Source organism: Silurus meridionalis, chromosome 25 (assembly GCF_014805685.1).
Source record: "Silurus meridionalis isolate SWU-2019-XX chromosome 25, ASM1480568v1, whole genome shotgun sequence".
Classification (NCBI taxonomy): domain Eukaryota; kingdom Metazoa; phylum Chordata; class Actinopteri; order Siluriformes; family Siluridae; genus Silurus; species Silurus meridionalis.
Genome location: NC_060908.1, coordinates 12,837,495 through 12,864,645, shown reverse-complemented (window position 1 = coordinate 12,864,645; position 27,151 = coordinate 12,837,495). Strand labels below are relative to the sequence as shown.

The following is a 27,151-nucleotide window of genomic DNA, read 5'->3' as shown; positions in this document are numbered from 1 at the left end:
TAATAATAATAATAATAATAAAAACAATTCTATCGTAGGAAATGGATTCTATTTTAAAAACATAACATGGAGTTGTGTTTTCATTTGTAATGATCTATTTAGCTCTAAATGCTGACTCTTAATTGTAGGAATAAAAAAAACCTGTAATGATTTGGACCTGCTTTCTCTAGCCACATCAGACTAAGATACTCGTGAGTGGTCTGCGATAATCTTCGTTTCTGAAAGAAATTCTGGAAGGAGAGATGCTAGTAGGAGAGATGGAGAGAAAGAGAGAGATGGAGAGAGAGAGAGAGAGAGAGAGAGAGAGAGAGAGAAAGATGCACCGGGTGCAGCTGCTCTGGTGTGATAGACTGCAGTTTCAAGGAGGCTATAAATAGCCCTAGACTTACACTTGGGTTTATTTATAAAGGCTGTACTGGCAAAAACACAGCAGCAAGGTGACTTGCAAAACTGTTATAAAGCAAAATACAGCCAAGAATAACCTCAGTGGGAATGCTTTAGTTTCCAAATAATATGTTACACACTGGATCTGCCTATTCTCAACCATCTACGGGATAAACAAAAGCTTCATATACACATCACGTATGGACGATTAGAGGGGACTAAAATAGATTTGATGCAATAATGTAATATTGTGTATTTTCTCTGGGTACTTTTAGCATTTTATGAGTTTTGACAGAACGAGGCTCAGGTGTAAAGCACCTGACTGTAAACAATAATACAGTGTGTGCTTTTCTATTTCTGCAAGCCTCAAAGCTGCCTGGGGGGAAAAAGTGCTTATTTGATAAAGCCTAAGCATGTCAGCATGTGTGTAACTGAAATTCTAAGCGCATGGTGGAGAAACTATTTTAAGCAAATTTGTAGATCATAAAAATATTTTGGCTATGCTGAATTTCCCACTGGGCAATTGAGAAGTGGTTGTTCAGTGGTTGGGCTACTGATTGGAAAGGTTGTGCATTTGAATCCCTGCAAAGACAAGCTACTATGGTTGAGTCTTTGAACAAAACCCATAACCCTTGATTGCTATTGCACTTGCTCAGTTTAGATAAGAGAATCAATCTATAAAGCAAATGTAACTATGTATGTATGTATATATAAAGGCAGACTAGTGGCATGTCAGATAGTATTGTCACCTCACAGCTACAAAGGATTGAGTTCAGTTTCAAGTACTGGTTCGGATATATGTGTTAAAAAGTTTTCAAAAGTTAAAAACAGCCTGACATCCCATTTCCATTTAAAGGGTACGCTATAGATTTACCATGACCCTGACAAAGATTAAGCTACAGAATTGGTTATTAAATCCATAACTGAGTGAGTTTACCCTGGCTAATGTCTGAGATCCAAAACATGGCACAAATACCAACACAGAAAGACAATATATGTTAAAAAAGCTTAAACCCAGAATTCAAGCTCCTGATTAGCGATCATCTCTTGATCCCCTTCTGTGCAGTTTATGGCACTAAATTTGGATGAAGCTTGATATGTTTTCTTAGAGTGTCTTTTGGTGGAAGCTCTACGAGAAACAGCGAATCCTTTCTGAGTATCAGATATAACAGTATTTTGTACTGACATATTGTTCTGATTGGTGCCTCTTGGGCTTTGACATCTTTATAGCAAACTGGCTTGGGGATTTTTGTAGGTGTCTTGTCAGGTCTGTGGTCCCGTCTGGGGCGGACACAAGGTCTCAGTTTCAACTTATAGATGGAAGGGACTCTTTCTGGCTTTTTCAAGGATTTCCTCTGATAGGAGGAAGGGGCCCAAGGATTCTCCTTACTGCCAGTACTGGAGTTCTTGGCATCAGCTGTCTTGGATAGTTCAGTTGAATCTTTTGAATCCATGCTCGAGCCTAGGGAAGACCAGGAACTGGCCATAAAAGGTTTGGAAACACTCAGGTGTCTTGAATCTGTGTTAGTCTGACTTTCATGTTTCTTGCCTCTGAGATCTCTGGAGGAATTGTTTACCCAACTTTCAACAGAAACTTTCTCAAGTGGACTCCTCTCTTTTGAAAGTTCACTAATGACAGCGTCAAAACTTGCATTCCTTGATTGTGTGGAGCATGAATAAGATGCACCAGAGAATATGTTTTGGATAGAAGGTTTCTTGATCTCATGTGAAGAATTCATTGGGGTGTCCGGTTGACGAATGTCCTGCTCATTCTCTGAGTCACTGCCATCAGAGTCCACGCCAAGTTGCTGTAGATTAAACAGGATCTCTTCTTCAAGGCTCTGGTAAAGAATGGCCTCCTGAGCAGGACTGATTGGAGCAGGAATAAAGAGATTGCTTTTCTCGGTATCTCTACATTTATTTTCTGTATTAAGAGCAGAAACAGGTGATGGCTTCACCATGGTGCTGTTGAAGTCTGATTTGTTTATGTTGATGACAGAATGGAGTACAGTGTTCTTTGGAAGGTCTAAGTTGTGCTTGTCACCATGTAAAGAAAATCTTTGTCTGCTATACTCAGTTTCTTGAAGTAAAGGAGGTTGGGACAAATGATCTGATGGCTGGTCTTGTGCTTCCAGTGTGCTTCCATTTGATGCTAGATGCATATTATTTCCATCACTTGATATGACACCTATTAACCCTTTTGTAGGAGAAAATGTCCGAATAAACCCGGGGCTCTTTCTGGCATTGGCAAGGTCTTGAGAGTCTTGGTGGCTCACCAAAATGTTGTTGGCTACAAGACCCTGAACTGGTGTAACACACTGGAAAGGCCGATGTGACCCGGAAGCTCTTGGCTTCTCTGGAATGCTGAGAAAATCCTGGTTGTTTTTTGGTCCAATTGTCGCGTTTTGCCTTAGCTTTGATACAATCTGCGACTTAGTCCAGTTGTGCCTAAGCCTGCTGTCTGGCTCTTGCTGGGGTGGAGGAAAGGTCTGGCTGTAGACCTTCTGTAAGATCAAGGGTGTACAGGGACGCTGAGTCTCTGGTTGGGGTGGGGTGGACGGACGAGCTGGCCGTGGAAGACTGCTGGTTACACGTGGAGATGGAGACACTCTACTGAGTTCTCTGCCTCTTCTGCTAGCTGAATTTACCACTTCCTTAGTATCAGAGTAGGTTTGCCGACAAGGGACTCTTAACCTGAAAAAAGATTCACAAAGCCAGATGACTTATAATGTAATAGTAACATTATTTCTTTACAGAATATTTATAGTTATTAAGAGCTTTGTATATAAGCATGTAAATCAGTACCTTTTTTAAAAAATAGCAGCACTCCAGCTGAAGCATATGTCATTATATCAGGCTAATTTAGATGAAGTGGACACAAATTAATACTTTAAATGTCAGAACAGGGTAAGCTCTATTAAACCCTTATTAACATTTTAAAGATCATGACATAGATTTCTAATGGCTGGATGCTATAACAAATTTTTAACTTTTTTGTCCATGGATTTTTCTTCATGAAAATCACACAAGCTGATAAATATTCTGTACTGTACAATAGAATAACCTTTATTCGTCACATATACATTAAAGCACAGTCATATAAAGCAGGCATTTATACTCTTTATTGTTTTTTTTTTCCCTTTTTAGTTATTTGTGTTTTGAAGACTGTTTATAATGGTTATTACAGTGACACTTATCTGAAAGGTTGCTGATTTATGAACACTGTCATTATTTGGTGTAAATGGCCCCATTTATATTTTTATCAGAGCCTCCACACTGAAATCTGCAATCTATAATGTGTCTGAAACAATTTAGAGCTTGACTTTGATTTATACTCACGCAACACTGTGTCAACTAACCCAAGGAAAACTACTCGAACCTGAATGTTGGTGTAGGAATGAGTGGTGAAGCAGAAGCTCATTTTAGTTGAATGCAGTAATTAAATAGCCTGACATTAGACATTCTGATTAAATTTGTATGAAGCGATGGGGACGGTCGCAATAACAACGATTCGAAACCATTACCCATGTAATTTTGTGCTGCCATTGTTTGTGCTGCACTGTTGCCGAGAGATAATTGTAATGCGATGGGAATTTGATTCAAAATGAATGATGAAGTGATGGACGACTACACTCGACGAGCGAAACATGAACTGCAGTTCGGCGCGGTGATAAATAATTTCTTCTCCGCAGCTGCTTAGAATTGTCTGCACTACTTTCTGACATGCACAGATTTCTGAGTAGTACGGATGCTTGCTGTCTGATTAATTAAGGGCCGTGTCTGCGAGCCTAAATGGATTTCTGTCACTCTCACAGCCAGAGCTGATTTGTATCAAAAATGTTGATTAAACGCTTTCCAAATTATAACTATGGCATATGTGAGGAATAAAACATGCTGGAGCTTTGTGTTATGGAAAACAAATTATTATACATCACAGAATGGCGCGTCCTATCAACAATTACACACGATTATTGATTTCAATTGTATTGAGTGTCTGCCATACAAGTCCCTGTGCAGGTTTTAGAAACAATAACGTATGAGAATGAATTACAGTTTAGACTGAAGTACAGTCAGACAATTATACTAAACTGTAAGCTTTAAAACCTGGATTAGCTGGATCATGTAGGTTTAACTAGGAACCAGAGATGAGATTTATCAAATGCAAACTACTTCTTCCTGAAGATGCTCTTTAACCTGCCATGAGCCCTTGCTGGTTTTAATTAACTCACTGATTCATTCTGAGTGCAATGTTCATGGTATTCAGTGACATTCAGTGATTGATTACTTTTTGTTGCCCTCCTTGGCTCCCCTTGAAAGCCACCGACATGTATGGGTGGGGAAAACTCTAAAAACTCTACATACTGCAGTAACTTCAATGCATGGCTCAAGATCCTAACAGGGTAAAATGTCTAAAATAATTCTATACAGTTCTTCCTGTTCGCCATAATAAATATAATGCGTACATGTTACATGAAAAATCAAGGTCCATTTTTGGCTGGCTGCAGTTTTCGCAATTGTGATTGTGTAGCTGTGTATCTATCCGAATACAAGAAGCACTAGATTTCATGCCGGATGCGTCGCCAATGATGCCATCGGCCTTGTGGATGACTGGTTTTAGCATAATTTAACTCACAATACATTCATTAAATAAATGACACTATAATGCAATTAAAAGTCTAAAAATTTACTAATTCAGTTGCAAGACCAGAACGCACTTCGACCTGTGCAAATATGTACACGTCAAGCAATTTTTAAAAATATCCTCTATTTATGAAACCACAGTAATTTAATGATGTAAATGTCTGTATTTTATTCGCTTACTTTGTAGGAGATGGGCTATTCCTGAGCCTCGGCTCTGATCTCTGGATCCTAGTGGGAGTTGAAGGGGTCCAGATCACAGGGTCAAGGGGGGATTGGGTTCGGCTCAGCACCAAAGAGATTCGAGACGTCGCCTGGCCATCAGGCCCGCATTGCCTGGCTTTGATCTCGTGGACTGGAGTGGCAGGGCGCTGTGCCAGTTTATGGGCTAGAGAGAGAGAGCGAGAGAGACGGAAATCAAATGAGCAAAAGAGATGCTCATTTGAGCTCACCGGGAGCTTGGGTTATGTAATTCCTACAGCAGAAAAAAGAAAAAAAAACGAAGAGCAGGTTTAACAAGGGCTGTGTTTCTATAGCTAAGAGCTCCTTTGATAACTAAAAGACTCTTGTGCTATTTATATTCCCAGATGACAGCGAGCTACCTCAGCATGCTTCGATTCTATGCGGCATGAATGCAATCAGATATATCCTGTTATTATCCCAGCAGACTCCACTCACATAATGGAGATTATCCAGAGAGGAAAAAGTGCAATATGGTGTCCCACTGGGTTCTATTCTCGAGCCCCTATTATTCTCCCCCTATAGTTCGACCCATGGAACTCTCAAACATCATACCAGTTGATGATTATCTCGCCAAGTTTAGTGGCAAAGCTACGCAAAATGGAAGAAAGAGCTGAATTGAATTCGTCATCTCCTAGATTCTGATGGAAAACAAACTCTGCTAATTACTAACACAGCCCACGTTAATGTCTCTGCCTCTCCGTCCTGCTAGTTTATTATAGGATACATGGTATTTACAGACAGAGTACTGAAACCATTCCTAAAACTAATTATACCAAAATTATTTATTTTTATATATATATATATATATATATATATATATATATATATATATATATATATATATATATATATTTTTTTTTTTTTTTTAAAGGAAGTGTTATGCATATCAAATAAATGACATTAGGCTTGAATTCAGTACTTTTTACCTTGGTGTAGATTTACTTCTTGTAGTTTTCTGCTCATTTGAATCTAAAATGTTTTTTTTTCTGAAGAACAAAGCAACATATTCGTGCTGTTTGTCAGCATTCTGTTACTTTGCTCATCTCAAATAAGAGTGGCTGCACTTCTCTTTAGCAGTTTCACGTGGGAATTTCTTTCGCCTATGAAACCGTTCATGAGCTTGCTCTTTTTTTGCTCTTGCTTGAGTGAAATAGCTGTGTTTTATTTTGCCTTGTTTTATCTTTTATAAATGTTTATAGGTATATTCTGTTTCTGATACCAATACTGTCTCTATGTGCCTGTATCTGGTATTTTCACACCTAGTTGTTATTCTTGAAAAAAGGGCAACTCACACTGTTTCTATTAGAAGAGAAATATTAAATACTATATATTATATATAAATATTAAATAGAGGTTCAAGTTTATTATAATTGTATTTGTTGTGCCAACGCTTTATGAACAACAAACATGTTTACGCTTTAAGCACTTTTAGGAAAGCAATTACATGTGCCTGCACAAATTAAATGCATCTGCATTCAGTGGATGACTGACCTTTATTTGGGGGGGCATAAAATAATCAAAAATCTATTTCCATTTACTTCCATACATGTTTAAAAGCTGAAACAACAAACAGGAGACAAGCTGATTGTTTATAATTGCATAAAGTATATAATATCTATTTTAGAAAGCTAGCAAATAAAAGTGTGTGTGTGTGTGTGTGTGTGTGTGCATATGCACTCACAGAGAGATGTGCAGCGGCAGGGGTCATGTTTGTCCAAATAGTGCTCCAGGGTGTCCCAACCTCCACCCACTCTCACCATCACGTGATTCCTTAGGATCTACACTCACACACATTGTTTAATAGAAATGCCATATGCTGACTGACAGTGAAGTACTGCCGGTGTGTATATGAAATGTATCTCCTATCATTTGTCAGTGTGTGACACAGCAGAGCGAAAACAGACGTGGTTATTGATGAGAGAGGAATTAGGGGAGAGAGAGAGAGAGAGAGAGAGAGAGAGAGAGAGAGAGAGAGGGAGGAAGAGAAAACACTGAGGTTTATTTACTCGCACAAATATGATGGTGTTGGAGTCTCCGACTCGGTACTTGCCCTCTGATATCTTCAGCATGGGGAACTGACTGGGACAAGTGCAGCGACTTATCAGATATTGAACCTGCGCACATAACAACACACACACACACACACACACACAACTTCATTCAGCCTCTTTTTCACTAACCCATTCGCTCAATACAGCTTGCCCTAGCCATTTTTTCCAGTTCAGTAAATCATAATGGTGTGAGTAAAATCCAGTAAGTGAATGGCAATTGATCCTACAAATCATGGTCGTCTTAACAGGAGGCCCATCCTGCTTTGCCTGACTATCGGTCTTCACTGACCGAACGTAAACCTGTTTATAGAGGAATTGATGTCTCTGATTGAGGTTGGGACGAGGTCATGCGTCATCCCCGGCTGGTATTCATATTTTACAAGCCAGTCAACCATGTATAATAGAGTCTGTATCAGTACAAAAAGACTGACTGTAATTTCACTGGCTTTTTAATATTTATTATATTCTAGCCATTAATTCGTTTCCTTAATTAAATGATATGTAAATGTAGGTTGCCTTTGGGAGAAGGTCAAGAACACCACCTACGTCTTCCTACAAAGACTGTTGCCTCATGCAAGTATATTGATTGCCAGTGGCTCAATTTAAATAGGAGGTTGACCAAATTGGGGAGAAACCTAATACATACATACTGTCACTGAGACAAGCTCATACTGCTGCAACATTCTGAGAAAAATCAAACTACATTTTTGAGCCGTCATCATATATCCATCAGCACTGAAGTGTTTGTAGACTGAATCCTTTTTGTAGCGATGAACAAATGGTCATTTGTTGAATAACAAAGCCTATATTTACCTATGATTTCATCACTGGTCACCAACACTTCAAATACACACTAAATTCAGCTCATTTCATAATTCAAAAGCAACTTGAATTTGAGTTGAAGTAAAATTTTATAAGAACGTAGCTTTCACCAGGTAACTTGTGTTCTAAGCTGATGGACTGTAATAAAATCTAGACTAGAGATCACAAGTCATTCACCATTTCATCCAGGTTTTCAATGTTCACCACACGTCTCTGGACCACAGGCTCAGTTTTCTCCTTGCGAATCTCTTCCTCTATCTCTTCCTCCAGCTGAATAAGGACAGGCGCCACCATGCCGAAGCGAGATGCTCGTCGAGCCACCTCGAGCAGGCAAAGCACCACATTTTTCTCATTTTTTCGCAGTACAAGGTCATCTGTCTCAAACATCAGGACGTCTGTAGAAGAAGCAAGGACAGTAGTGATATGGTGATACGCGTGCATAGTTCGACTGTAATTTCAACCTACATACATTCCACATGGATTTGGTAAAGGGTTGGAATTGTTGTTTGTTTGTTTGCTTGCTCTTTATTACCCTTTTCCTAAACTTGAACTTTAGGTAGTCCTGTGCACATTGTGTCCATATTATCTTCTGTGTTGCACTGTGGTTCTGTAGCCATGACATTCACCTACTGCATAATAATAGAATTTCACTTGAAAATTGGACTAAATTATAGACTTTATCTAATCTTATATAAAGCATTTCACTGCATGTCGTACCCTGTATGTATGTGTATGTGACAAAATTTGATTTGATTTGATTTGATCTACAATAACATTCACCAGTCCTGGATGTCTACCTATGTAAAGTGGGTACTAAGCTAAGCACTAACCAAAAAAAAAACCTCACACAAATACAAATAAACACAGACGTTCAATGTCCAGGAAAAGTACCTTTACAAAATGAACAGGGAGCACCTCATGACTGTAGATATTGTTGGAGCAAAAAAACATTAATGACAAAAACAATTGTCCAAATTTATAGGCGATGACAATTGACCTCATATAAGCTAAAATTTAATAATGTGTCTTTTAGAAGGTCGTATTGAATAATACATATAAAGCTTTGCTCTGTATGAAGATTATTTTCAGCAACAAACTTGATAAGTGAGGAATTCAGTACAGGCTTGTAGTTTCCTTTACAATGTCGCCAACTTGTGGTATAACTAAGTAATAACACGCAACGCATTGAATCCACCTAATCACAATAATAACCAAAATGTTTATTTTGAGTTTATAACTTTGTGATTTCTATCTTCATTGAACAAAAGACTAAAATAAATGAATAGTTAATTTATGTGAATATTTGTGTGTGTGTGTGTGTGTGTGTGTGTGTGTGTGTGTGTATGTTTTAATGTTCAGAGATTTAATGTACACCTTAGAAAGATAAAGGTATAAAAAAAAATTGTTTTACCATTTTTTATGTTATAAACAGCATATGAACGGCAGTAGGAAAACGCAGCGACTTTGAAATAGTTTTATTTTTGCAACATCACAAATATATAATAATTATTATTATTCAGTGCTTTTATGAATCATACAAATGTAACCACAAATATATTTACGTCTCAGTACAAAATGAGTACATCTATTAATTTAAAACTGACCCTATTAAAATAATATAGTTTATATATATATATATATATATATATATATATATATATATATATATATATATATATACACACACACTTCTTTAACGTCTTTCTTTCCCCCCTACCTTTAATGTGCATCTCATTCCGACACCAGTTGATGAAGTTGGACACGTTGTCCCGGGCCAGGAACGTGAGGGGCTGCGCCGAGCTCGTGAAAGTTACTCCGGCGGCGGGCAGGTGCGCGCACCTGCGCCCGCGTTTGCGCCGGTAGTCGGCGGCGGCGCGCGTCACGTTGTTGGCGTGGGCGCAGAGGAGCGCGCCCGTCTCCAGCGCCTGCACCACGCTGTTCACCGTGACGTCCACGGCGTACAGGTCCCTCAGCCACTCGGCCAGGTCCTCCTTCATGGCGTAGAGATACTCCTCACACGACCTGAACGGCCGGATGCTCTGCGTCGACGCGTGCTCGATTCCCGACATGTCAAAATGATGGCTTAAATGCAATGCATAATTCCGATCGTCCAAATTCTTAATCTAAACAAAACACTACTAGGAGCTTGGAAAGTTTCTGCTGGTTTTATTTTCGAGCTTGTCATGTTGCCCTTGGTGACCAGACCAAACATTCCCCTTAACCATTTCAGCATCACCACCACAGCAACTCCGCATAACCATGTTTAATAACAGAAAAGCAAGACATCTAGACACTGACCTTTAAATCAAACTAATCAAAATATTCCTCTTGAAATAAAATAATATTTAATATCAATAATAATAATTTGTATATAACTTTCTCATAAGAAATAATAAAAAAAAAACACTAATCAGTGGTCTATTATTGCTAATTATTATCAATTATAATTTTTTTTATTATTATTATCATCAACAGACTGACTATATAATAAGAATAAATTAAGTTAGATTGTCAAACTCAACAACAGGCATAGTCAGTAATGAAGTTAACGCATTACAAACAAAAAAAGGTTGCACATTTACACGTAATATATTGCCTTATATCATTTAAACATTCTCTAAACACTGAAAAAAAACTGATCTGTCCCCTTCCTTGTCTTTAGGCTGGTACCACTAATCAAACCTCTTCTGTACATTTTAGTGTGTATATTTAGTAAAGTGAATATAGTGTTTAATTAATAAACAGACTAATGCATTACACACAAATTAAAACTAAAAAGGTACAAAAGATCTCCCCTTTAGACTACCACTGAAATGACCAGGAAGGGGAGATCATGGTGCAAACTTGCCCCTAAATCATAGACAGTATAAAGATTTTAAACGTATATACCGTTTCATCCTAACATAAAATTATAATCTCCATAGTGCACATGTAATCCATCAATAAAGCCAAAGTTTTACAATTATTCGAATGCAGATGATCATAAATGCGAACAAGTATCAAACATTATGTACTGCATACGAAACAACAGGATGTAATAATTCTGATTAGTATTCGGGTTCATGTCAGTATCTCTAGGTTACTATCTATTCTTGTTTTTCTTCTTTTTCTCTGAATATTCCCGTCGCTTGAATTTGTTTTTTTCACGCCTTTGACCGTCGCCTCCTTCACTACGTCGCGTGAACATCGGCATTGGAGGTTCAATTTCTCCGGGTCGACCTCCTCGATCAGGCACACTACCCATCAGCACCTTCACGGTGGAAGAAAACGTGTTTGTTATCCTTCTGAATGTGAATCGATACGTGAAGTGTGTGAATATTTAGGTTCTGTAAATGCAGCACCTTGTGAACGGCTGTTGACGGTCCTGCAGTCACGGGCAGAATGCTAGACCGATCCTCTCTAGCTGCTAGTAACAGCGCAATAGAAACGGACGACTTGGGTGATGATGTAAACAGGGGTATAGCGGACATCAAAATGCTTCGCTCCTAATGAAAAAAATTAAGAAGTTGCCAGATATTTCAATGAAGCTGCTCTGTAAGTATGTCCAAGTTATTAAGAGGCACTCAAACCTACAAGATGACATTTTAGTTCCTTTGGTCTAGGATTCTTTCAACATACATTTGTTGGTAAATAGAATACCGATTTATGACCACTAGAGCTATAAATAAAATGGGACTCAGGAAACCCAAAAAAGGGATTTTATATATGGCATTTTTTAAAAGAACTTTTAGGACACTTTTTGTGTAATGTAAAACCATTACGTATCTAAAGAACCAGTAAGGAACCCTTTTTAGGGATGTGGGGGGATAACATCATATGACTAAGTGCACTGCTACAGAATGAAATCCCTAAAATTTCCATCTTACGGCTTACAGTATATGTTGGAACCCTGGTTACTTTTCTGGCTTATTAACCTGTAAATAACTGTTAAAGAACCCTGAAGAAACTCTTAACTTCTTAGAGGAGCCATCGCATAAAAGTTCTTTAATGAAGGGAAACACTGTTGCAGGGTTCAGACATAAACTTAAAGACCACCTCCAGAGAGATACCTGAAGATCCCATAGTGTAGGTATAGAATATGATTTGTAGGATTATATGAAAAATGATTCATGAAGGATTTTTTTTAAACATAATGATTTGCTTCTTCGAAGGCTTCTTGGACAGGAGGACAGGAGTCACCGAGCACATTATAATCCTAATCAAATACTGTGAGGTCTTTGAACATTTCGACTTTATATAAAAATCGAGGTCACGTCGCATTTGAAAAGGTTTCAAATAAGAGGTGACCTCGATTTTTATATAAAGTCGAAATTGCTGTTACTATAAAACCGTACAAAATAAATTTTCCGTAAGAGCAGCAGGAGGCAATTGGGTAATGTACCTTTCCACGCTCTCCCCACGCAAACGACTGGATTGTGACGTGGAAGCGTTTGATCATCATCTGCAGACGGCACTCGTAGTCCTTGCAGAGGGATTGTTTAATCCGATTCAGCTCGCTCTGAAAACAATCGGGTTGTAAAAACAGAAAAACGGTAGAGTCACGTCGCATGGGTCATGTTGCTCAAACAATACGAACCCATTGTGTAGAATTTGGATTGGTCTTTAGCAACGGCTCTTGCACTGCACCTTCTGGGAGCAATGCTATGCGTGATTCCACCTGAATAAAGGGAGATACCGTGATTATGACTTGCATTCGTTCGTTTATTTAAAGTCTATATGCTGCCTATTTGTGTTTTCTTCTTACCTGTGAGTAGACATCACTGATCTGCGATGATGGACACATGTCCAAGGTCTGGAACAACTTTGACAATTCGATAATCACTTCCTTGTCATCTAAATGTCCTTTTTTCATATCCTCGATCTCAGGTTCCATTTCTAGGTTAGATTCACTCTGTCTCTGCTCTTTGGCTGACTCGCTCAGATGCTCAGTATCTTCCGGATTGCACTCTCTGTACTTCAGTATACGTGCTGCTTGCAACTCTGACACCAAAAACTCTGAAAACAAAATTTTATACAAAATGTATTCATCTACTATACCTTTATAGATCGGAACATACATGCAGTCTGATGTACAACACAATCCAAGCAGCTTTATAAAGATTAAACATTTCGTCTCTTTAAGAGAAACTTTAGAAGTTGCTATAGTTGCATTTCCATTAAACAGCATTGTAGTTTACTCGTTATTCTTTTGAGATGAATGGGGGTCAGAATCTCTGTGCTGAGTGTGTTATAAGGGTACAACATCACTTTCAGGATCTCTTTCAGTTCCCCGGACAGAATGGTCCTGCTTTCTCCTGTGAAAAAGAAAAAAAAATTGATAATGTAGAACCAAGAACATGTTCTTGAAAGACACCATGTGACACTAACCTACATATATCAATACATATATTTGTTCATCTTCTTGAACTACTATTCTGATCAGATTTATGGTGGAGAGACGTCACAGATATGTAAGGCTTATAAAACTTTAGGCAAATGTGTGAGAAAAAAACGAATCATCTCACTCGTGTACTTGTTGAACATTGCTATTATAATAACCTCCATTTTCCAAACCTTTCCACTATATTTTGGAGTATGGATTTGTGCTCATTCAGCCACAAATCAAAGATGAACAAGCTTGGTGTTCCAGTTCAATAATGTTTTGTGATGTTGAGATCAGGGCTCTGTGCATGACACTGGAGTTCTTGCTCTCCAACCTTCGCAACCTTTGTATTTAATGTATTTAAAAAAATTAATAGATAGAAACTTCAAAGCACTTTTATACATCGCTCAATATAAGGGGGTCTGCTAAATGCCATAAATGTAAAACCAGATTTTGTAAAACAAGATGCAAACCAGATTTTCATAGACCTCGATTTGTCATGCTGCGAAATGTTTAAGCATACAACCTTTTTACCAATGGTTTGGAGGCAAAGGCTAAATAAGGGTATGATGGTCAGGTGTCCACAATACAGACTCGAATGCAGAGTTTTGCACTTTCTAATGATGTCCATGTGTGTTTCCTCAGTGTTCTCCAGTTTCAACAACGACCAGGCATGACTTTATGATCACCTGCCTAATATTGTGTTGGTCCCACTTTTGCTGCCAAAACAGTCCTGACACTTCAAGCATTAACAGCATCAACTTCTTCACCAATTTCAGCTTCAGGAGCATGTAGCACGTGCATCAATGAGCCTCAGTCGCCCATGACTCTGTCGCCGGTTTTGCAGACCACAAGAGCTGCAGGTTTGGAGACCCAGTCGTCTAACCATCACAATTTGGCCCTTGTTAAACTCAAATCCTTACGCTTGCCCATTTTTCCTGCTAACACATCGACTTTAAGGACAAAATGTTGCCATGATGAAGAGATAATCAGTGTTATTCACACAATGTTATGATATCATAATATTATGCCTGGTCAGTTTATTTTCTTTATATGTAAATAAAAAATCTATGTAATATTTACATTTAATTTTACATCGTATCAAGATAAAATATGTGAATATATTATAGGTATATGAAAAAAAGATGTAAAAGCTGTACCATTTTGAACTTGTTATGGTTTTAAGTTCCAACAGGATCAGATTTTTTGTTGTTGTTGTTGTTTCATCTGATATTATGGATGCATTTATTTAAAACAGGAGAAAATGGATCTAATTATACCTGCAAGTTCAGGGCTGCTTTTTCTCAGCTCCATGACCAGCCAGGAAAGCAGTGGACACGGCAGTTCATCACATCCACACCGTGTCATACAGCGATCACTGTCATATCTGTAATATATACATAACATTTCAGTCAAATCTAATAGTAGTGGTTCAAATACAATAGTAGCAAAATGGAGATATTTCATAGTTTACCCAAGGGCTTTAATCGCCGCTATTGTCCCAGAATCTCTCTCCATTCCCAAAAGTTGGAAACTAAATTATATGTCCATGTAATGGGATTTTCCACAGAGTTGTCCGAGTTACTTCCTGATCCAATCCACACACTTTGGATTCTGGTTGGCCCTTTAACGTGACTTTTATTCTAGGCTAATTTATTTATTTTATTTGTAGTTGAGCAAAAATCGTACAAACATAAATTTGGAAAAAAATAAATAATAATAAAAAAATCCACTTTTGTTAACCTATCATCATTATCATAATAATAATAATTTATATTATTATTTCGATGATAGCATGTAAAACAATGTGAAAGTGAAATTTTGCCGTCAACAACAAAAGGGACGTCCAACCGCTTTCAAAATATGAAAGTAACCAATGACAGCCGAGGTGCATATGATTGACACTAAATCTAGCCAATCAGAAGCAGGATTGTAGACATCCCGCGTGGTTAGGAGGTACAGTCCCGGAAGTAGTGCAGTTCTGCAGGCTTCGGTCATCCTCCATTTTGTGGATACAGCAGCTGCTGAAAAAAACATATATACACAAAAAAGGTATGTTACCAGCTTTTATCCAAACATATCAAAAACTTGCGTATTGCTCGTTTTATATTATTTTGTGCATTGCATGAAGCTTAACGGTCGCTTTGGCTAGCTTCCTACCGCAGTTTGAACCCCGGCTGTTTAATGTTGTAATGAGTGTAATATATAAGTGGTTCACGCACGCAGGAGGAACTAGCATGGATATTTTGAAGGTCAGGATTCCCATTATCTATCTAGTTACAAGACGAGAAGTCAATGGAAATATATTTCTAGCCAGTTCCGACTTTGCATTTGTTTGGCCGTTACGGCCGGACCATAAACCGAAACCGTGTTCACTCTGTAGGCGCACTTTGCACTGCGCATGTGCAAAGCGGCGTTCGCGCTACTAAGTGCACTATGCTTGTTAACATGGCGGCATTTTGGAATGCGGCCCGGTGTGCGTGTGTTGTACTGTAGTACAGAATATATGAAAAATTGTCGTGTTTTATCGCCTGTAGGGTGACGGGATTTTTTTGTTTTTACGTTTGGCGCCACCGGGAAGCGAGCAGGGACGAAAACCATGAGCACGCTGAACGTGAAAAAGCTGAAAGTGAACGAGCTGAAAGAGGAGCTGCAGCGTCGGGGCCTGGACACTCGGGGCCTGAAGGCGGATTTAGCGGACAGGCTGCAGGCGGCGCTGGATGCCGAGGCCGTCGGTGCAGCAGCAGAGGAGGAGGAAGAAGAAGAAGAATCAGTAGGACTAGCAGCAGCAGCAGCAAAAGAAGAAGAAGCAGAAGAAGAAGAAAAAGAAGCGGCAACAACACGGGAAGAGGAGAACGTGGGTGGAGGTAAGTTCAACAAATAAAGGCTGCGTGGTCAAAAGTATGCGGACACCCCCTCATTATTTACATTTACATGCATGCATTTGGCAAAAGACCTTATACAGAGCGACATGCATTTATCTTTAATTAAACTGAGCAGTTGAGGGCCTTGTTCAAGGGCCCAGCTGTGGCTTGGCAGTGACGTAAAGTTACCATGGTTACTCTTATTTATGATATAATGATAGTTTTAAATAAATACATCAAAAACATATTCTGTAGTCTGTTTAACTAATGCAGTATAGTACAATGAACATAGAAACAATCTTATTGATTGTTCAGTAGATATACATGCTAAATATTAATGAGCAATGATTAAAAAAATAAATAAATATTTAGAGTCGTAGGTAGGAATCAATCAATCAAAGTGTCTTGAGATCATCAGACTGCAATCTCCTCAAAGAGTAAGGTACTTCCTGACAAAGTATTTGGTCTTAAAAAGTAAATTTTTAAAACAAATCTTGTCGAAGTCTAGTTCAGTTTCTTGCTTATTAATGTGCATAAATCTATTTATATAAACTGATCTATAGTAAGCGTCATTGTAACTGGGTTGGAAACACTAGTTATGTTTGTTAGTAAAAACTATGTTAATACCAGTGAAAGGGCTTGATAAGTAAACACTATTAAATTTAGGCTTGTCTATATTTGAGATGAACACTCCAGTGTGACTTTGAGCTCTCTGGATGTAAAACCCAACATTTTATAATGACTTTAGAACAGGTTGTTTATGTGGGTTTTGTTCATGCAGTTTGATTCTCGTTGTCCTCTCCTCCACCACCGTCTTGGATTTCATGTATTATTTTATTGTATTTACTTTGTGCAGTTTTTTTGTACAAGTATGTTATCTTTCTACAGAATTAGTCTCTGATGTATCAGGCAACGGAGAAGCGGATGTGCCCGAGTGTGATGATGGGAACAGTGATGATCAGAATCAGGAAAAAGAGTCGAACGATGAGGGAGATGTCAGTAACGAGAACAGCTCCACTGGTTTTGGATCGAACAACTTTGCCTCAGATGACTCAGACCCACCAAAGCAAGACCTCGGGGAGCAGATAGAGCAAGGATATGACGAGCGTCAAAAAGAAGCAGATTGCAGCTCTGAAGAGCCAGCTCAGGAACCTGAGGTGAAGCAGGAGCACAAAGAACCAGAAGCAAATCAGGAGCCGTCCGAGGAAGTTCCTGAGCAGCCAGAAGTCCATGAGGCAAAAATGGAACAGTCTGAGCAGCCGGTGGTCAGTGTAGAAGGTGGGCTTTGTTCTAATATAAAAATATTTCTTAACTAAGTATTAAGTTTTAAAAAAGTGCGTGTTGTGACTTTTCATACAAATCTGCTCTTTTTGTTAATTGGTGCTATTTGTTAGAATCAAAAGCCAAAGAGGAGACAAAGCAGGAGGCTATGGATGAAGCACCACAACAGGAAGATGCAGCAAATGAATGGCCTCCTGTGGAAGGTGACCAGGCAGCGCAGGTCAAAAAGGAAGATGACCAGCAGACATCACACAGCCGCAAAAGACCCTACGACGACGGCCGTGCATACGGGTACTATGAGCATCGTGAGGACAGGAGGTAAATCTCACGCCTGTGTTTATCCTATACAACTCGTGCTCATATTTTATACCGTATGGACACACACTTTTCTGGTTGTTCCTCAGGGGACGATCACCGCAGCCCCCAGCTGAGGAAGAGGAGGAAGACTTTGATGAAAACCTTGTTGCTATTGACACCTGTAAGTAAAAAGTTAGTGAAAGCACAGTTCTGTGTAATAGTCGATGCTGGTGGTGTGTCTCACAGGCTGCATTTCTTTTCTTCTTCTTCTTTAAAAAAAAAAAAATACAGATAATTGTGACCTGCATTTCAAGGTGTCTCGAGATCGGTACAGTGGATACCCACTTACTATCGAGGGGTTTGCATGCCTGTGGGCAGGTGCTCGAGCTACGTACGGTGTATCCAAAGGACGCATATGTTATGAGATGAAGGTGACGATAAGGAAAAACATTTACGGATTAAAATTTTTTGTCTTCCTAAACAATAAATACATTCTTTCTGTTTAGATCAATGAGGAGATCTCTGTAAAGCACCTTCCCACCAGTGAGCCCGATCCCCATGTGGTGAGAATTGGGTGGTCTTTGGACTCCTGTAGCACTCAGCTTGGTGAGTTGATAAACAACCTACAAGCTTTTATTGATTTGATTGTTTTGACAGATTGGGCAGCTTGGAATTGAGAGCCTGATCTCTGGTCTTTTTTTTCTTATTTGATGGTCTGAAATTAGTCAAGTGCGTTTATTAGTCAGTTACAAGTCAACAGATTTCATGGCGCTTTCTCAGTAAAGTGAAAATGTCTATGCTTATTAAACATACACAACAAAGTATTCCAGAATGTTCTCTTACTTAGATTGGTGGAAGATATAAGCATTGAGAATATATAATCAATTCAATTTTGTATAATGATTAAATGCATACATTAAATATACACACATTGAAAACAAGCATTTGAACTTATTAAAGCCACAGCAAATCACTTTGAAAACAGATAAATTAACTGTTGTGGTAGACAAATGAAAAAGGAGAGAAATGGAACGGAGGAACGCAGCAAGCTAGCAGGCTTATTAAACAAAAAAAAGGAAAGAATATGCATTGGAGTACATAACGCATAATCATTCAGAGGAAGCCACAACAGTGACAACAATCTTTTACTGTTCATCGCTATGTTGTGGGTGAGCTGATCGCACAACCTGATGCTCACGAGTCACAACAGAACAGATCCAGTGCGACTCTTTATTTATTGCTTGTCTAATTTTGATCCTATAGGAGAGGAGCCCTTCTCCTATGGCTATGGTGGAACTGGAAAGAAATCCTCTAACTGTAAATTCGAGGACTATGGAGAAAAGTTTGGTGAAAATGATGTCATTGGCTGCTACCTGGTACGTGTGTATGTGTGTGTGTGTGTGTGTGTGTGTGTGTGTGTGTAATGATCTAGTAGTAAGGAACAGCTTTATCCACAAACACTTTCATGAGTGTGTTCATTCCATTAACAGTGATCTGTTGCTTCCCTTTTCAGGACTTTGAGAGTGGAGAGCAGGTGGAGATGGCGTTCTCCAAAAATGGCAATTGGTTTGGACCGTGCTACAGCATCTCTCGTGAGGAGCTGGCCGGTCGCCCTCTTTTCCCACACATCCTCGTAAAGAACTGTGGCATCGAGTTCAACTTCGGACAGAAAGAGGAGCCATATTTCCCCCCGCCTGAAGGATACACGTTCATTCAGGAGTTGGAGTTGCAAGATAGAACTCGAGGATCAGTTGGGCCAGCTACCAAAGCAGATTGCGAGGTATCCTCATTCTGTCATTACAGTTTATTTAGGTTCCATCAAGGTGACTCTGTGTGATTTAAATAAGATTATAAGTATGTGTTTAGCAGAAGTTATAATTCTTGCTGCATTTAAATGCATGTAGTAGAAAATTGTAAAGGTTTCTTTTTTCTGTTACTTGATCTACATTTTGTAATTACTGTATATAGTAATATGTTATTCTCTGCTCAGATCCTTATGATGGTTGGACTGCCTGGCAGCGGAAAGACTACTTGGGCCAATAAGCACGCCAAGGAAAACCCTGAGAAGAAGTTTAATATTCTGGGTACCAATGCCATAATGGACAAGATGAAGGTAAGTTTGTATTACATTATGGATGTTCCTTCAGTCAGATCCCTTCTGTTCACCCTCCTGACTCTTTATTTGCACGCCTGTCCAGGTTATGGGACTCCGGCGCCAGAGGAACTACGCCGGGCGATGGGACGTTCTCATCACGCAGGCCACGCAGTGCCTCAATCGCCTCATTCTGATCGCCGCACGCAAGAAACGCAACTACATCCTGGACCAGGTATTGACTGTCATTTCCAACTCGGCTCAAGCTCCACACCCTACAGCTGTTCCCAATGCACATGTTCATTAATGCTCCTCTGCTCTCTCTGTAGCACAAAAGCACCCATGCAGACCTATTTATTATGTCACGCTTCATTCGTACCATATTCTCATTTGTTTTCTTTTTTTGGTCTTGCTTAAATTGCACAAAGAACGATTTGTAGTCGAGTATTACCCTATCAGCCTAAATATGCTTTGGTTTCTCCTATTATTTTGTCTACTGTATGTGTATTGTTATTACGAGATGCCACACTGTACAGATAGTCCATGTCATTAGTAAGATGTTGAAAAACAAGTAATCACAGCCTGGTGAGTAGGAAAACACCTTCTGTTGCTATGGTAATCGTAAAAAAAAGAAAGAAAATCCAACATCTTTTCGATGTTTAATTAGATTTATTTGGAAGTGTTGAATGTTGTTTATAAAATGAATCCCAAGGTAAGTGGAACTGACCGCGTTGAAGTTTTCAGGTCAGGTTTCAGACAAGTCACTTTAAGGTAGGTAAGGTCACACGGACGAACCTGGGGCCCTTAAGGAAATTGTAAGTATCGGAAGGTAGGTTATAAGTGTGTGTCTGTGAGGGGCATAGCAGGACTGTTCGAAATCGGGTAAGTATAGGTAAGTAAGGGGACCCAGGAAAGAGTAGTCTTAGCTTATTTGTTGCGTTCTTAAGTAGTCAATTACTATCTTATTAGCACTGGGTTTATTGTAGTTAGTTAAATCAGAATTCCTAACACCTTTCCAGTTGCATGGGTGTTGTAACGGCGACAAATCCTGACTGTAAAAATAAAAAAAAGAACAAAATCAGACACTAATTTAAAATACGACAGCGTCTAGACGTGTCGCGGATCTTCTGTTGATTTAATTTAGTTGCGCTTTTGGGCTTGTGAGTGAGTGGTGGCTTAAATCTGCCCAGTATGAAGTAAAAGACATTTTTGTAGTGGAAATATTACACAAGGATCTGTAGACAAGCATTTTTTTGGTCCCCTTTCCGATTCTAAAAGTACAGCTGTATCCCTTTGATGAAGCTACCCTTCACTCCGGTTTGGAAGGTAAGTGAAATTCAGGGGTTGTGAGAGGCAACCATTAGTCATTCCTGGACAGTAACTATAGCCATGAAAAAGAAAAGAAAAAACTCTCACTTTCATTGTTGCAGGAATCCCAAACCCCTTCTTCGGAACGCAAAGCCATAACAAAAGCAAACAACTGAACAATAATGAACAAGCTTCTACTTCTTTCTTGTCACCATTGCTAGACAAATGTATATGGATCAGCCCAGAGACGAAAAATGCGTCCTTTTGAAGGGTTTCAACGCAAGGCTATTGTAATTTGTCCCACGGATGAGGATTTAAAAGAGCGAACATTAAAGCGAACTGATGAGGAAGGGAAGGATGTACCCGATCATGCTGTGTTAGAAATGAAAGGTAGGAATGCCATGGATACCCCCCAAAAAAAAAAACAATGCTTCAACTACATACCCAGATCTGCTTTTTGCTGTGTTTTTGTTTTTGTTTTGTTTTTTATTAATTTAAAAAAAACATTTTAATTCTAGATTTTTTTGTTTGTTTCAAAATTGGACACCTCTCCCTTTATTGCCTTTTTCTGTTTTGCCAGATAAAAGAGCTTCTACTTCTATGTTTCTTTTATTTTCATTCTCTTCTCTTAACTTCTAACCGCTCACTTCATGTTTACATCAGTGTGCAGAATATGACTGACGTTCAGGGTATCAGCGGGTTATTAAAAGATATAAAAACGCCTTTTAAAATCTTGATATTTGTTTCTCTTCACAATTTTGGTCTGATTTGACTTTCTCAATCGCATATACATGTATATACAAATTTGCTTACATATGTTTAACTGCTATTTTTGCATGTACATGCTAATGTGGTGGTCTGGGAAAAGCCATCAGGTGTAACTGGGGCAAAGTCTTACAAAATAGCCTTAATAAAAAAAAAAACCTGTATGTACCTTGACACCTATTTAGCGAATAAAATATATATTTCACCAAATTGCTACTTATTTAAATTGTACTTGAGCTTTCGTCCTGCTAATACCTATAAAGATCCAGTTTAACCAACATTATAGTCAAAATTTAAAAAGCACAATTCTGGGGTAAGACCTTTAAAGCTAACGACGTTGTTGGATGATTTGCGTTATGTACTTGGCTCTCATAGTGGCTTCCTTAAAGTTTAGCTCCAATTTTTCTCGCTACACATTATTATTTTTTTTTTATATCAGATGAAACCACAATTATCAGATCTTTTCTGGTTTTCTTTGTAGTTCCGACTAAATGCAGCATACAATTAGCCCAAGGATTTTTAGAGGCAGTTGTTTATATTTGTCGAAGTACCTCGTCATACCTAATTTGCATAAAATTGACATTTTAATTCGCTTGTCATGCTGTGACCGTTTAACTCGTAGACGAAATCTTGCGAAACGGCATGCACACATAAATCCGCCTGCTGCTTCTGTTACTTGCTAGTGTGAACATAAGGTAATTGTGATTTCCTGATGCTTAGTGGATGCCAAACTTATTACAATTGTGCACCAGTTAAGTGTTGTGTTGAAATTGGACGTAAATGAACGTGTGTGTATGTGTGTATATATAGATATATATATATATAGAGAGAGAGAGAGAGAGAGAGAGAGAGAGAGAGAGAGAGAGGTTTTTCTCACACCACCACACAAAATCTTATTGATTAGTAGTGTTCTAGTGTTCTATTCATTAATGTGTAATGTACCTTTACTTAAATTATTCTCCTCTGGACCCCTCTTCCGACCTGCGATGAACACTTTCATAATACTTGGATTTGCCACTTGGTTTTCGTTGCGCATGTCGAATTTATTCTGTTTTTAGTACTCGTGTCTCTGTGGCATTGAAGTACAAATTAAGCTTGCTGATTCCTGCAGATACCCATATTACAGATACAATTATTAATTGGCCTATATTAATTCCTAAGTAATCTTGGGAATGAATAAATTATTACACTTGTCAGTAATATTGTAGATAATAGTTTTTTGTTTTTTTGTGCTAGTATTCTAAACTCTTTTTCTGGCAACTGTCTTTGTTTTCTTTCTCTTTATATGTTTATACATTTTCAACATTTGCCCTTAATCCAGGACAAGTTTTGCCTTGGTCGACTAAGGCAATGTTTGTCCAAGGTCCCCCTGACTATTCTAATACATCTACTCCTCTCTATCTCTTCTCTTTTCTTCTTTCCCTACCCCCCACTACGTTTAGTTTTGGCCAATACTGAATGATGCTAATGCTGATGCTCTTTATTTTCTCAACGCCGTGGCCGCTCTATTCCTCACTGCGTACACTCTGCCACCCTCAGCCAACTACGCGCTCCCTGTTGCCGGCGAGTTCCTGGACGAGGTGATCTTCGTAGAGCTGCAGAGCGAGGAGGCCGACACACTCATCAAGCAATACAACGAGGAGGGCCGAAAAGCCGGCCCGCCGCCTGAAAAGCGATTCGATAATCGTCCCGGAGGCTTCCGTGGCCGCGGGTTCCAGCGCTACGAGCACCAAGGCGCATCCCAGGGGACACGAGGTTCTTACCAGAACCGTGGCAACCTTGGAGGAGGAGGTGGCTATCGTGGAGGTAAAGGACTTATAACACTGATTATCTCATCGTGGCACCTGTTAGTAGGTGGGATATATTAGACAGCAAGTGAACATTTTTGTCCTTAAAGTTGATGTGTTAGAAGCAGGAAAAATGGGCGAGTGTAAGGATTTGAGTTCAAAAAGGGACAAATTGTGATGGCTAGATGATTGGGTCAGAGCATCTTTAAAACTGCAGCTCTTTTGAGCTGTTCCTGGGCTGCAGTGGTCAGTATCTATTAAAAGTCGTTCAAGGAAGGAACAGTGGTGAACCAGCAACAGGGTCGTGGGCAGCCGAGGCTCATTGCTGAAGAAGTTAATGCTGTTGATGCTCGACAGGTCAGGACTGTTTTGGCTGCAAAAGGGGGACCAACACAATATTAGACAGGTGGTCATACAGTTATGCCTGATCCGGTGTATCTCACAGAGTTAATGTTTGTGGCTTATAGACTTTAGACAGTTCTGAGCAGCCCATCCGACTAATGTTTTTGGTTTCTCTGTTCTTAACATAGCCTACAACCGTGGTGGGTTCAGCCAGAACCGCTGGGGGAACAACTACAGGGATTCAGGCAGCCGTGGAGGCTATAACCGTAACCCGCAGTCAGGAGGCAGCTACAACCACAACCGCCAGGCCTCCTACAACAAAGGAGGCAGTGGAGCCAGCGGTAGCTACAGTCAGTCCCAGGTAACAAACAAGGTTCGGAAGCAAAGTTTTTTTTTTTTTTAAATTTCTAAACAACTCTGTTTTGTTTTAGACTTTATAATATAATGTTATGTAATAATACCAAATGTGACGACTTTTTGTTCAGCCTCAGAACTACAGTCAAGGTTACAACCAAAGTTACAACCAAGGCAACTACAGCCAGGGCTACAACTATGGGAACTACAGCCAGTACCCAAGTTACAACCAGGGTTATAGCCAGACACCTGCAGTCACGGGCCAGACATACAATCAGCAGCAGCCGCAGCAGCAACAGCCGCAGCAGCAGGCGCAGCAGCAGCCGCAGAGTTACAATCAGCAGTACCAGCAGGTCTGCTAAACTTTGTTTTTTTTATTATTTGTAAAGCAAAATGTGGTGACAAGCAACATCATAATAATACAAAAAAAATAACTGAACTGTATACAATGTTATCTACAGCCTGGTTTAATGTAATATTTATGTTTGTTTTTATTTTTTCTCTCTTTATTCCTTATAACCGCAGTACGCTCAGCAGTGGCAGCAGTATTACCAGAACCAGAGTCAATGGAACCAGTACTACAACCAGTACGGAAATTACGGCAACTACCAGCAGGGCCAGGGCTCACAGCAGTAGCTGTATTCACCCGTGGCTCTTCCAAATCATTCCATTAACTCTATTTTTTCAGCCTAATTTTTTTACTAGTCTCCTTTACCTTTACCCAGTCTTCCTTTTTTTTTTTTTCTCAGACCACTCTCCTCATTCGAAAATTTAGCTTTTACTCTCTAACTGCCTCATTTTTAGAATTTACTGGATTTTTTTTTCAAACAGCTCATCACAATTGGGTTTTCAGTTTTTGAGGCAGAATTCTGCTTTGCTTTTTGTATTTCCTAACGCACACCGAGGCATCGACAAGTAGCGTCGTGTAAATTAGTTTCAGATCCTGCACGCACAGATTCATGCTCGAATGCTTTGTAATTGCAGACACAATTACACTGAAATAATTCAGATTCGAGTTTTGTAGTATCGAAATTTGCAATGCTCATTTTTTTGTTAGTTTTTTTTATCATAATTATTCGGGGGTAAAAAGAGTCATTTTCATTCGCCTTGTTTCAAACGTGTAGCTACATATATGGTTTTGAAAACACAATTGTATCTAATAGGTGAAAATTTAAAGACCCAAACTTTTCATAAATTAAAATAAAATCATACCTGAAGATTGATACCTGAATGTTTTATACCATTCTTATGTCTTAAAACTTTTCTTCTTGTATCTACAGTTTAGTGAGCACTCTGTGGTTGTAAGTTTTTATACCTTGTACCATGTTTGTAAAACTGTATTGGCATGGTTTTATTTTTTGTCAGATCAAAGCTAATTTTTTTTGTATTTGAGAATATAATATGAAACAAAAGTACTGTGCTTTCATTTCTTTTGCTGGGTATGAGAATCTCTCCATACACACACCTTTATTTAAAATATCTAAATTGTTACATGGTAGGATATACAAAATGCATACGGTATATTGTGCTATGCTGATATAACACAGTATTCGCAGGGCTTGCAACAGCTGCTTTTTGTAATATTTAATCACCCTTTAACCAAAAAGAAAATTTATACCAAGTAGACAGCATGCTCGGTTTCAAAGCATTTTGTTAACATAATCATTTTAGGGTTTTTTTTTTCTCCTCACAGTCTACTGTAATTATTACGATTTCACACAATTAAAAAAAACATATCCCACCCCAGGTATTATTATAGAGGAAAAATATAGTAAAAAAAAACTCAGCCCTGTTAGAACATTAGACAATCTCTTTTTTGACTATAATCAATGGTGTTTTTGTCAGTTACAGTACCTCAGATAATTCTTTTTTTTAATTAATCTAATCCCATAGCAAAATGATGAGTTGTAGCTCCTCTCAAAAATAAATCAGTGACACCCTATGTTATGCTTTGCAGTTTAAGAATTTGTCATCAGAAATGTACATTACATGACATTTGTAACAAAATGCAAATAAGTATTTACTTATCAGATGTTTTGTTTATATAGTAGTATAGCAATGGCTGTGGCTGTTTCAAATCTTCATGATCCCTGGTTCAATCCTGAGCTACCTATATAGAGTTTCTCATGATCTCCACTAGTTGCATTGGATTCCTCTGGGGTATTTGGTTTCCCCCCACCTCCAGACAAAACATGATGTTGGGTGGATTGGCTTTTGCAAAATGTGTGTGTGTGTGTGTGTTTGTGTAAGCAATGTGGCCTGTAACTTGCTGTAAACAAGAGTTTTCAGAATTAACTCGAGATCCAACACAACCCATTAAGAACATGCTTGTTGATGCTCCTATCAGCAGGTGTGTAAGCTGGTATGATTGTAAATAAGACAAATGTTAATACAATGAAGTGAAAATTACAATTTGTTTGATTTTTTTTTCTTTATATTAAAAAGTAGTTGTTGCACCACAGTAAGTGGTGAAAGGTTTACCACTTTAATATGGCCTGATACTTATAGAATATAAATGTACATATGAGGGTATGGAATATGCATCAAAAGTAAATATATAA

General features: G+C 38.8%; 3 protein-coding genes across 6 annotated transcripts; 1 reads left to right on the top strand and 2 right to left on the bottom strand.

The window, feature by feature from the left end:
• Positions 1 to 76: 76 nt before the first annotated feature.
• On the bottom strand, positions 77 to 10,208 carry LOC124378743 (GAS2-like protein 2A). Its single transcript, XM_046838491.1, has 6 exons — positions 9,856 to 10,208; positions 8,316 to 8,533; positions 7,272 to 7,379; positions 6,947 to 7,043; positions 5,206 to 5,410; positions 77 to 3,078 (listed from the first exon to the last, which is right to left on the bottom strand). The coding sequence occupies exons 1-6, from the start codon at positions 10,205 to 10,207 to the stop codon at positions 1,452 to 1,454; spliced, it is 2,607 nt and encodes an 868-aa protein (XP_046694447.1). The 5' UTR covers position 10,208; the 3' UTR covers positions 77 to 1,451.
• An 81-nt stretch (positions 10,209 to 10,289) lies between these two features.
• im:7138535 (uncharacterized protein LOC797998 homolog) lies at positions 10,290 to 15,127 on the bottom strand. Its single transcript, XM_046838492.1, has 8 exons — positions 14,975 to 15,127; positions 14,781 to 14,887; positions 13,316 to 13,432; positions 12,883 to 13,133; positions 12,715 to 12,795; positions 12,520 to 12,636; positions 11,480 to 11,623; positions 10,290 to 11,388 (listed from the first exon to the last, which is right to left on the bottom strand). Exons 1-8 carry the CDS (start codon positions 15,016 to 15,018, stop codon positions 11,221 to 11,223), a joined length of 1,029 nt encoding a protein of 342 aa, XP_046694448.1. The 5' UTR covers positions 15,019 to 15,127; the 3' UTR covers positions 10,290 to 11,220.
• A 319-nt stretch (positions 15,128 to 15,446) lies between these two features.
• On the top strand, positions 15,447 to 26,005 carry hnrnpul1l (heterogeneous nuclear ribonucleoprotein U-like 1 like). 4 transcript variants are annotated; one of them, XM_046838489.1, is made up of 16 exons: positions 15,447 to 15,552; positions 16,038 to 16,367; positions 17,253 to 17,642; positions 17,768 to 17,963; positions 18,050 to 18,123; positions 18,234 to 18,373; positions 18,449 to 18,548; positions 19,206 to 19,318; positions 19,456 to 19,722; positions 19,933 to 20,055; positions 20,141 to 20,269; positions 21,564 to 21,732; positions 23,647 to 23,913; positions 24,425 to 24,609; positions 24,722 to 24,943; positions 25,116 to 26,005. In XM_046838489.1, exons 2-16 carry the CDS (start codon positions 16,100 to 16,102, stop codon positions 25,224 to 25,226), a joined length of 2,754 nt encoding a protein of 917 aa, XP_046694445.1. In that variant the 5' UTR covers positions 15,447 to 15,552; positions 16,038 to 16,099; the 3' UTR covers positions 25,227 to 26,005. The 4 variants fall into 4 exon arrangements, with proteins under 4 accessions (XP_046694445.1, XP_046694446.1, XP_046694443.1 ...); XM_046838490.1 differs by having other exon boundaries at positions 17,759 to 17,963; positions 24,425 to 24,597; XM_046838487.1 differs by having other exon boundaries at positions 17,759 to 17,963.
• The last annotated feature ends 1,146 nt before the right edge of the window (positions 26,006 to 27,151 follow it).

Coding starts and splice junctions, on each gene's coding strand:
- LOC124378743 (XM_046838491.1), bottom strand. CDS start 10,207: ATGTCGGGAATCGAGCACGCGTCGACGCAGAGCATCCGGCCGTTCAGG. Junction 7,044..7,271: donor ACACCATCATATTTGTGCGA/GTAAATAAACCT, acceptor GTGTGAGTGTAG/ATCCTAAGGAATCACGTGAT. Junction 3,079..5,205: donor AATAGCCCATCTCCTACAAA/GTAAGCGAATAA, acceptor ATCTTTTTTCAG/GTTAAGAGTCCCTTGTCGGC.
- im:7138535 (XM_046838492.1), bottom strand. CDS start 15,018: ATGGAGAGAGATTCTGGGACAATAGCGGCGATTAAAGCCCTTGG. Junction 13,433..14,780: donor AAGCAGCCCTGAACTTGCAG/GTATAATTAGAT, acceptor TCTTTTTCACAG/GAGAAAGCAGGACCATTCTG. Junction 11,624..12,519: donor CGTGGGGAGAGCGTGGAAAG/GTACATTACCCA, acceptor TTTTTTCATTAG/GAGCGAAGCATTTTGATGTC.
- hnrnpul1l (XM_046838487.1), top strand. CDS start 16,100: ATGAGCACGCTGAACGTGAAAAAGCTGAAAGTGAACGAGCTGAAAGAG. Junction 19,319..19,455: donor ATGTCATTGGCTGCTACCTG/GTACGTGTGTAT, acceptor TTCCCTTTTCAG/GACTTTGAGAGTGGAGAGCA. Junction 20,056..20,140: donor CCATAATGGACAAGATGAAG/GTAAGTTTGTAT, acceptor ACGCCTGTCCAG/GTTATGGGACTCCGGCGCCA.